The sequence below is a fragment of the Marmota flaviventris genome, chromosome 14 (genome assembly GCF_047511675.1).
Source record: "Marmota flaviventris isolate mMarFla1 chromosome 14, mMarFla1.hap1, whole genome shotgun sequence".
Classification (NCBI taxonomy): Eukaryota; Metazoa; Chordata; class Mammalia; order Rodentia; family Sciuridae; genus Marmota; species Marmota flaviventris.
The window spans coordinates 33,969,883-33,979,814 of record NC_092511.1 but is presented as its reverse complement, the minus strand read 5'-3'; the positions used below and the strand labels follow the sequence as shown (position 1 = coordinate 33,979,814).

At 50.6% G+C, this 9,932-nt stretch overlaps 2 protein-coding genes across 8 annotated transcripts in view; one reads left to right on the top strand and one right to left on the bottom strand.

The window, feature by feature from the left end:
• Haao (3-hydroxyanthranilate 3,4-dioxygenase) overlaps positions 1 to 9,932 on the top strand; it is a 35,328-nt gene that overhangs the window by 16,304 nt on the left and 9,092 nt on the right. For 3 of the 4 annotated variants that reach the window (XM_071601532.1, XM_027934478.2, XM_027934480.2), the window contains exon 3: positions 7,813 to 7,891. In XM_071601532.1, coding sequence (XP_071457633.1) covers positions 7,813 to 7,891 — 79 coding nt within the window. Of the gene's footprint in view, positions 1 to 4,176; positions 4,378 to 7,812; positions 7,892 to 9,932 lie in introns of those variants that run through there. The other variant, XM_027934479.3, reaches the window with a different exon arrangement.
• The window catches only part of Mta3 (metastasis associated 1 family member 3), a 165,408-nt gene continuing 155,581 nt past the window's right edge, over positions 106 to 9,932 (bottom strand). For 2 of the 4 annotated variants that reach the window (XM_071601527.1, XM_034635820.2), the window contains exons 18-20: positions 1,602 to 2,781; positions 1,218 to 1,445; positions 106 to 418 (exon numbers count right to left, since the gene is read on the bottom strand). In XM_071601527.1, the coding sequence (XP_071457628.1) occupies positions 2,731 to 2,781 (51 nt within the window). In that variant the 3' untranslated portion in view covers positions 106 to 418; positions 1,218 to 1,445; positions 1,602 to 2,730. The remainder of the gene's footprint in view (positions 419 to 1,217; positions 1,446 to 1,601; positions 2,782 to 9,932) is intronic. The other 2 variants (XM_071601529.1, XM_071601528.1) reach the window with 2 other exon arrangements.

Genomic DNA, 9,932 nt, shown 5'->3' with positions numbered 1-9,932 from the left:
GGCTTAGTCCTTGCCTAATATGTGAAGCCCTACAATCCCCAGTGTTATGGTGCCTGGAGTAGAGATGGTGCTTGCACGGTTCAGAGATTTGCAGGCAGAGAGCAATTAGCAGTAAAATATTTTATTCACTCTCCAAGAGAGGAGAGAGGCCAGACTCCAAGAGATGTGTGAGTCCTGAGTTCTCAGGGAAAAGGGGTTTTATGGGTTTATAAGGATCGGGAGGGGTCAGTGGGTGCTGTGAGGAGCAGGATGTTCTGCAGACTCTAGGGATGCTTTCAGCAGAACGCTTGCCACAGCTCAGCCAGGATGTGGTTTTTGAGCTCTCTACTTTCTGGGGTCTCAGTGTCCTACTTTCATTTTTGCAGGTGCTGCTTTATCTTGCTGTAATTTTCTATTGACCTAGGACTCAAAGACAAGGCTGTCACAGAAAGAGAATTTAATTTCCTAGCGCCCAGTTCTACAAAGGAAGGAAGGAAGGAAAAAAGGCAGGCAGGCTATAACCAGAAGATAAACTAGTCATGAGCCCTTTTTCATTTAACAACATAGATTCAAAACATATCAAGCAAAGCCTGTTAATGTATAAGGAGAAATTGACTAGGGATTATAGTGGGGCACTTTAACACAACATTCAGAAATAAAAATATTAAGCAGTTACTCAAATAGTCTTGATCCTTGTTTTGTTTTTTTTAACACAGTAGCTTGATCTAATGGAAATATTTAGTATTATATTTTAAGCAGAGAATGTCTTCACAGTAATAGTCAAACCCCCCAAAAAAAATTATGTCTAGAAGTTTTCAGACAGACTTGTTACTAACTCAAGGTAAAGAGACATCAAAACCAGAACTTAGATTTTCAAATAACCAGTTCTGATATGACATGATATTGTATATGTGTGTGTGTATATACACACACACACACACACACACATATATCACTTCTGAATATATATAAAATATCCAGAAGGACTCCTGCTCCAGATACCAGGAAGGGATGCTGCACAGAAAGGCCAAGAAGAATCTGAACAAACAGACTTTCTGGCGTGTTCTTTCTAAGACATTAGATCAAACTGTTTTTGTCTGACATTATTTTTATATGGCTTTGTATGCTTCAATTATGCCTATGCCTTGAGCTTTCCACAAAACCCAAAGGACAGGGTTCAGAGAACTTCTGAAAAGCAGAACACTTGGGAACTTTCAGGAAGATGAGCAAGAACTCACTGATGAGCCAGGAGAGTGGTGCACTCCACTCCATGGGGACAGAAGCTTCTGCATTCAGGACCCTTCCAGACCTTGCCCTGTGTATCTCTTCATCTGACTGCTTATTGTATCCTTTAAATTAGCCTTTATGGCCAGGCCCAGTGGTGCATGGCTGTAATCCCAGCTACATGGGTGGCTTAGGCAGAAGGATCACAAGTTCCAGGCCAGCCTCAGCAACTTAACAACACCCTGTCTCAAAATAAAATATTAAAAAGGGATGGAGATGTAGCTCAGTGGAAAAGCACCCTGGATTGGGTTCAATCCCCAGTACCAAGTTCATTAATTAATCAATTAAAATTAAAAAATAAAGAGGGTAGGGGGTGTTGCTGAGTGCAGACCACTTACCTAACATGTGTGAGGTCCTGGGTTCAGTCCCCAGTATCACAAAAGAGACAGACTTGTGTCTGAAGTGGAGGTAGTCTTGTGGTACTGAAACCTCATCCTGTGAAATCAGACATCATCTCCCAGTAGATGGGATCAGACTGAATCAGGTGTCCACTGCACGACAGATTGTTTACATGCTGGTGGGAAAAAAATCCCTACACATTTTGGGATCACAAAAGTGATCTGCATTGTGAGAGTAGAGTAGAAGAAACTGAGTTTGGTTTGTTCACCCATATGGTTCATGATCTTGTCCTTTTATTCATATAAAGTTGTTTGTACTTTAACATTGCTGACTCATATGAAAGGGAGGGAAGGTGGAGACAGAGACAGACCAAGGTAGTCTGGGAAATGGATCAGCTGGAGCAAGTAGTTCAGCCTATAAAAGGATTGAAGGATCAGACAGTTATCACCAGCCATGTTCAGTAAAGCCTAGAAACATCTTTGCTGAACATGGTCTCAGCCACCTCTCAGGCACTCCATTGAGGGGACACAGAGCAAGAGCAGAGTAAGCAGGATAGCTCTGATGAGCTCTAGGGTAGATGTTCTTTGTTTCTGATCTCAGGTACAAGTGAGCTTCTTTGTGCAGAGGAGAAAGCTGGCTCCTGGGAGCAGGTAAGGTCCACAAGGGTAGATATCCAGAAGAACTCCAAACTGAACAATACTAGAACATCTGGATTAAAGAAGGGCTGTCTGTTTTCTGACACTGAAGTCAAAAGGAGACCAACACCCAAGCTTAGAGGTTTGCCAATTTAGTACACTAAACATGGTGTTTATCTATACACCACAAACCAGAGGGCACAACTGACAGTGATTATGCAGCAGGAGGTTAGCCTGTGAATAAGATTTATGTAGCTAATTCATATCCTAAAAATTCTACTTAGGGCCTCAATTATTCACATTATTTGACTACATCAACTAAAATACAGGGTGACTATCATTCTTTTTTCTTTTCTTTGTACTATGTAACAGTACATCATTGAACTGAAAGCAGGTTTTTTTTTTCTCCTAATGTAAATTCATTCAGGCCTTCATCTACCCACCCACTCATCCTTCCATTTAACAAACACACACCCAGAGCAAACCCAACACATCATAGATCCTTGGCGTTTCTTTTGTCATTGTTTGCATTGTCTCTGATTACCTGTAGATGAGAAAAATAAAGAAGGTGGTTTGAGTTATTTGAGTACCACACTATAGTCTAGAAAGAAATGCTCAGCTAAAATGTGCTAAATAAATAAAAAGGAGAAGGAGGGGGAAAGGAGGAGAGGGAATTGGAGAGTCACAGCCAGGTGAGTGGGAATCCTGCTTCACAACGATCTGGGATTTGACTTTACATCTGAAATGCTGAGAAAAACTGGCCACCGCCAGGCACCTGGGGAAGGCGGAGGGAGTGGCCAAGGTGGGTGTCAGAGCTGGAGCTGGAGGAGTTAAAATTACTTCAACTCTGCAATCTGCATTCTTGGTGTCAGAGGCCTGAGCCATTTTCCATGTCCCCCACCTATCACTTCCCCGTGCTCCACCCTCCTCCGATTTTCCTGAGCATTCTGAGTCCTGAAAACAGAGGAAGGCAGGTAGTAGCATTTGCCTTTCCCCTCCTCCGTACCCCCTCGCCACCGTCCTCTACTCCATACCCCGACACCCAGGCCTAGGTCTCCCGTCCCAGGACCACCGTGACAGAGGCTCTGGCAGGCGCTGTCATCGTTAGCACAGACTTGGCTGCCCACCCCACCTCCATACCGAGATATCGAAAGGCTAGGACACCCAGGACCCTGTGACTTAAGATATGCAAAGAGCTCAAAACGATGGAGGGCACCTGGCCCGTGCCCACTACGACGCAGGCGCTGAGGACAGTGTCCCCCCTCGGGTCTGCCTCCACCTGCGATGCAGGGAGAGGACCACAGCCTCGCGGCGCTTGCTCTCCACCCGGGCTCCTGACGCTTTGCGTCTGCCTCGGTTTGCCTCCCAGAGCCTAGGGCACAGTCGAGCCAGCCTTTTACTATGCAATAGAACATCTGGGGACCTCGGCCAAGCTCTGTCCTCGTGAGGACATAGGGTACTGGCGTTAATCGGGGCATCTTTTCGTTCTATGCGCACCTCAGCTCCAGTGGCTGTGCAGTCATTGCCATTTTCCAGATAAGAAAACTGAGTCTTAAATCCAGTATCAACACCACGTGCTGACTCTCGGATTTTCGAACTCTCCCCCTACAGTATCTTTGGAGCCTTCCTAGGAATCAGACGGAAATCTAGGGACAAATGCCAGGAAGAGTCTGGATCCTGCGTCTTAGGCGGGCAGCAGGCTCCCATTTCTGGCGCGGGTGTGCCAGGCGCCCCCAGGACGCTGGGTTGGTCGGGAGGTTCGGGTCCGGGGACTGATCCCTATTCTGCCTAGAAGCAGGGTCGCCCTCTTTCTTCCCCCACCCCGTGCACCGAGACCTAAGGGCAAGCGCACGGGGCGGTGCGCAGGGCAGGCGGGCTCACACCCAAGTCCGCCCGCCGCAGCGCGGGAGGGGGGGGGAGGTAGGGGGTTGCTCCGCCCTTTGACCTCGGGGATGTTGACTAACTAGGCGGCCAACCCACGAGCCCGGGAGAGCCGCGTCCCTCCGACGGCCCCACCGGCCAGAGGACACTCGGGGAGGAGGCGATCAGACCCGGTGGCCATGGAGCGCCGCGTAAGAGTGAAGACTTGGGTGGAGGACAACAGGGCCTCCTTCCAACCCCCAGTCTGCAACAAGCTCATGTGAGTCTGAGCTCCTGTATCCGCCCCCTCTGTCCTCTCCATCTCCTCCATCTAACCAGCCCACCCCCGACCGGTACCGCCTTCCAGGTCCAGTTCCTTGACCCAGAAGCCTGCAGAAAGAGTCTGTCATTCTCTTGGCTCCTTCTGGGAGGGTGAGGACCTGCTGTTCCGGGTTCCACCACCTCTATCTGTTCCTCTTTCTGGTAACTGCATAGTAAGGGCTGTGACTTTGACTTCTGCCTATGGCCAGGGTGCTTCTGAGGCAGTAGGGGATGAGATGACAAGATGCTCCTCCTTCCAGAGCTGGCAAAGAGCTCTCCAGCCCCCAGGGATTCTCTCAAGTTCCCCCAAGGACTCCAGTGGGCTTTGGGAAACTTTGAAATTTGGGGAGAATGGTTTTCAGTGCCCCAGAATGAGAATAGAACCTAGGTCTGAGGACAGGTGACACACACAGGCTAACCTCTCCCTAAAGGGGGAGGTTAGAGGATCAGCCCCTTTGGAGAGATCTTGACTTATTGTTCTTTCCAGAGCCCCTCTTTGCAGGTGTACACACACACACACACACACACACACACACACGGCCCTCCCAAGGCCACCTCTGCCTGCAGCACCCAACAGGGCTGAACTGGTCACTGCCATCTTTCTCTCACAGATCTCTCAGGCCCTCCCTGTGATCACCTCCCTCCCCTTCCTTCAGTTCCATTGCTGGGCCTCCTGTGACCCCCAGACCAGGCTCACATTCCCCATATTTGCTGTTCTTGCAAGACAACTCCTCTGGCACGGTACTTCAACCCACAGGGCAACAATCACTGATGTTGTGACAGGCCAGAGACCATGCCAAGCATTCTGGCATCATCTCATTTAGTTCACACAGTCCATGAGGTGGGATTTAACAGAACTTTCCTAATGTCATAGAGCTAGTGCTGGACAGAGTCCAGACTCAAGCCCAGACTCCAAAGTGCACATATTCTCTTGGTCAGTGTGCAATACCACCATGGCTAACAGTCAGCATTTCCCCAAACACGACTCTTTTCTGCCACTATTGTCCTCTCAACCCACATCTTTATCGTCTCTGTCCCTTTCCTCCACTTCTCCCTATTCACAGTTTCTCATTCTCAGTCCCCCAGTTTTTCTCCCTCAAAGCATCTCACACCCATCTGCTCAACTACCGCCCAGACATTGCTCTGATTTCTCCCTGGCCACCTCCACCCTGGGCAGTACTGGCTGCCCTGCCTCTAAGGCCTCCCCCAATATCCTCCAGCGCTGCCCTGGTGCTAACCATCATCACAAACACACTCCCTCTCTTTATTCACTCATCAGATGTTCACTGAGCACCTACTACCTGCCAGGCTGGCCTAGACTCTGGGGATACAGAAGGAAACACATTGACAAAAGTGCCTTCCTTGTAGAGCTGACATTCCGATGGCGGTAGCCAAAGGTCAGAGTGAGGACTGTGCCTTCCCCCTGTTTTAGTTTGCTAGGGCTGGCATTGAGTCTATGCCACACCTCCCCACTAGCTTCTGCGGCTTTCCTGGCATTGCTGGTCTCCCTTGGCTCGTGCTGCATCACCCCAATCTCTGCCTTCATCTTCACAGGCACTTTCCCCATGTGTCTACGTCCATAGTTCCTGTTTGCAAACAACTCTAACCCACCCTACCCAGTATAACCTCATCTTAACTTATAACATCTGCAATGCCCTTATTTCCAAATAGGGTCATATTCTTAGGTCCTGGGAGGTTAGGACTTCAACATATGAATTTAGGGGGGACAAGTTCAACCTATAACACCCTCAGCAAGGCAAGAAGCTGCTGGAGGGACGTAATCTGCATTCTGATCAATGGGTTGAAACAGTTCTGGAATGGATTTGTTCAAGAACTTTCAGTGTGTACCTAAATTATATCTCAATAAAGTTGATTAAAAAAATACTTTCTGAGGCTCCCCGGCATCCTTAAGCCAACACCAAACGCCTTGCCTTAGCTAGACCCCCTCCTGATCCAGCCTTCTCAAGTCACTCCCCAAGACCACCTACACCCACCAAGACCCCCAGCGCTTCCTTTCTTGGGTCTCTGTACTCAGCTGACTGCTCCCTTCTCTAGGCACCTCAGCGCTTCTCTCCTCTCCTCCAAGCAGCTTTAAGTTCTTTAAGCTCAGAACTACCCCGTGCCAGCCTCCTCCTGCCCAGTAACCTCATCCATCTTTTCATTTGGGGCATGATGGATATATGTTCTTGGTTATTAATACCTGCCTCCCATAAAGGAGCCCCCCCTTCGTGGGCTGGAAAACAATCTGCAGGAGAAGACACTAGTCAAAGACTTCCAGTCTAGTATTGGGGGTTCACCTGCCCCCAACCCCTCCACTGCCATCAAACCTCATCGTGGCTACAGTCAGCCTCTACTGCAGAGATCTGAAGTAGCAAAAATGGTTCCTGCACCTGGATTCCGCACCTCCTCATTCCCAGGGAAAGCCCTTGCCCCAGCCCTCTGTCGCTTGGCTACTTAAGACCCCGGGCCCCTACCCATGCACAGCCCACTGCTTATTTTAATCTCTGCAGAGTAAACCCTAGAATGGAAGATGGGTGTGTTGCTGTCAGGAGGTACAGAGTCCCATAAAAGGTGACACCACACCAATATTAGATAGGATGAGGAGCTTGGGCATCCTGTCAAGTTCCAAACAGCTGACAGTGTACACCAGGGTCAGGGCACCAGCCTGGGAGTCAGGGAGCCCAGGTCTGAGCTCAGGTTCTGTCATTCCCTGGCTGCATGACCCTCTCTGAGCTTTAGCAAGTTTGAACAGTCAGCTATCAAATGAGTTGGTCACACTAGCTTATTTTATCAAACACTTAAATAGTGCTTATTATATGGCAGGCACTGTGTTCTGAGAACTTCTAAAAATGAATTTGTGTAATCCATTGAAACTTGATGCAAGAGCTAGCTCTCCATTTTACAGATGACAAATCTGAGGCCCAGAGAGGTTAGGTAGCATTGCCCAAGAGTGCATGTAGAGCCATTGGATGCCCAGAGGCTGGCTCCAGCTCCTGTTTTTAAACGCATGTCATTCTGACTCAGTGCTGTCTGAGCTCCTGCTAGATGTCACAGTCTCCTGAGTCAGGCCTCTAGCCATTGGGAAACGGAGGGTCCCACAGTCAGACATGGGGCTCTAGTGTGCTCTCTTGTGATTGGAGATCCTGAGCACTGCCCCGGGAGGCTAGGTGATGAAGCGACAGAGCCACTGCTATGCTGCCCCTCTGTGTGTGTCACAGAGGGACACACTCAATCACAGACACACAGGCACTTAGATGCACATGGACACAGGCTGAGCTGAGAGTGGGAACAAGGATCTGTTCCTTTTCCTAAGTGTTCCAGGCCCCCTTCCCCCTACCACAGCCCCCTCCCTCCCAGGACCTGGTCCACGACCTCCCCCACCACTCCTTTGCAGGCACCAGGAGCAGCTCAAAATCATGTTCGTCGGGGGCCCCAACATCAGGAAGGACTATCACATCGAGGAGGGCGAGGAGGTAGGTTATGACTGCCCCATCCCAGTCCAGGCAAGGAACATCAGCCCCTGGGGGAGCAGGTACTTCCTGACCAGGGCCAGAGCTGTGGACTGAGGAGGGGAGGCATGACTGTTAAGGGACACTCTGAAATCGCAGGGGAAACCTGCCACCTCAAAGTTGCCACCTTGGGCAGCCCCCTCCTTGAGGTGGAGCCAAGGGGGACTCAGCAGGAAGAGCCCTAGGAAATAGCCCAGCCCTGTGGGTAGGACAGGCTGTCACTGTGGGGCATCCGGTCCCTGACACACTAGCTGTCCATGCTCCAGGTGGGATGCCCGGTCCACTGCCCCAAACCTGAGTATATACAGTTGGCCTCTAAAATGAGACCCAAGCACAGGAGGGAACCTAGTTTTCCCTTCCCATCCCTGGAGCCAGGTTCTCCCTCTCCTAGAGCGAGGGGGGGAAATCTAGCTATATGAAGTGGGAGTGGGCTGGGGGTGGGTGGTGGATGGTGGTAGGGAGATAGGGAGGGGACTGAAGGAAGAAGGGCAAGGATGGGGGCTGAGGAATGGGTGGGACTGGGTGGCCCCTCCTTACTTAGAAAGTGCAAGACACATCAGTTAAGAGGTATGTGACCGGGGCAGGGGTTGCACTAAATACCCTTTGTACCTTGATTTTTTAACTGTTTCTCTGCTGCCTATCCCAAAGTACATAAACAAAAGTAAAATTAACAGAGAGGGAAAGCCCTCATAAGGAGAGAGAGACACGGACAGGATCCTAACCACCAGAGACTCCAGTGGGAAAGGATCCGTGTAGAGCCCTCCAGCAATCTGGAGGCAAGCCTGATTCTAGGGTCTGAGATGCAAAGTCTAGCTTGGTCACGGCCCTCCACCCCACTGCTCGTGTCTTCCTATAGTCCAGGACTCCAGTGAGCCCTGGAGCATTGCTCAGTCAGCAAACATTCGGTGAGCACCTAGTGTGTACACAAGGGCGGAGCAGAATCAGCCCATCCCTCACATTTCCAAGGGCCTTGCCCTCTCTGGGCCCACCCTTCTCACAGACACACCTCCCAGAGACCCTTTTCCTCTTTGGAAAAAATCAACAGGAAAATTCAAACCTACAGAGAGGAGGAGGGGATAGATCAGGAGTGGCCACGGCGGGGGAGGCAAGGCTGGTGTCCTGCCTGCCTGAAGCAGTCTCATGGGTAAGGACAGCAGCTTCCACTCACCTGTTAGCTCTGATACCAGCGCCCACCCCTTGTGTCTACTGGTCTGTCTCCCTCCTTCCCTTTTTATCCTCTGCCACCCATGCCCCAGACCCATCTCATGGTTTCTCCAAGCATCACATGGGTGTCCACTGAGGACCTGGGTCAGCCATGCCCTGACCCAGCTGGCGCTGAGAGATGAGCAGTGCCGGCCTGCACATGTGTCCTTACTCTGGAGGGACATTCAAGTGTCAGGGAGGAGTCTGACTGGAGATGGGTTTGTGATGACATGCCCCCCCCCACACACTTTGGTAGAAGGGCAAGGTACAGCATCTGCCACAGGCTGCTGGTGGCCTCGGGACTGAGCATCCGTGTCCTCTCTATCCCTGCCTGTCCTTACCCAGCTAGAGCTGGAAGAATCATTCAGGCCTGGGTTCAAATCACGTCTCTTACTGACTGAGCCAGATTTCCCTCCTTGCTGAGTTCTGACCTCTGCAGTACTCCAAGTGGCCAGGGCTGCCTTCAGCAACCCAAACTCCCCAGTATGTCCCCGCACTCCTGCTCCGCTTCCCCACTCCTTTCCTTAGGGCAGGCAAGTGCGAGAAGGAAGAAGAACCTCTTATAACTGTGTGATCTTGGACAAGTGCATCGCATGTCCTCTGAGACTTCCCGTGCAGCATGTGGGACAAAGGTGAAAGGATTCACCAGCTTAACAGGCTGGGTCCTCACCTCGCCTGCTCACTGTCCTGCCACCTTGTAAGGCCTTTCCAGGCCATGAAGCCAGGCTCTGTCTAAGTCTCCTGAGCCGGCGGGGCTCACTCTTCCGGCTAACTCCATGCCCCTTCCCTCCCCAACATCATT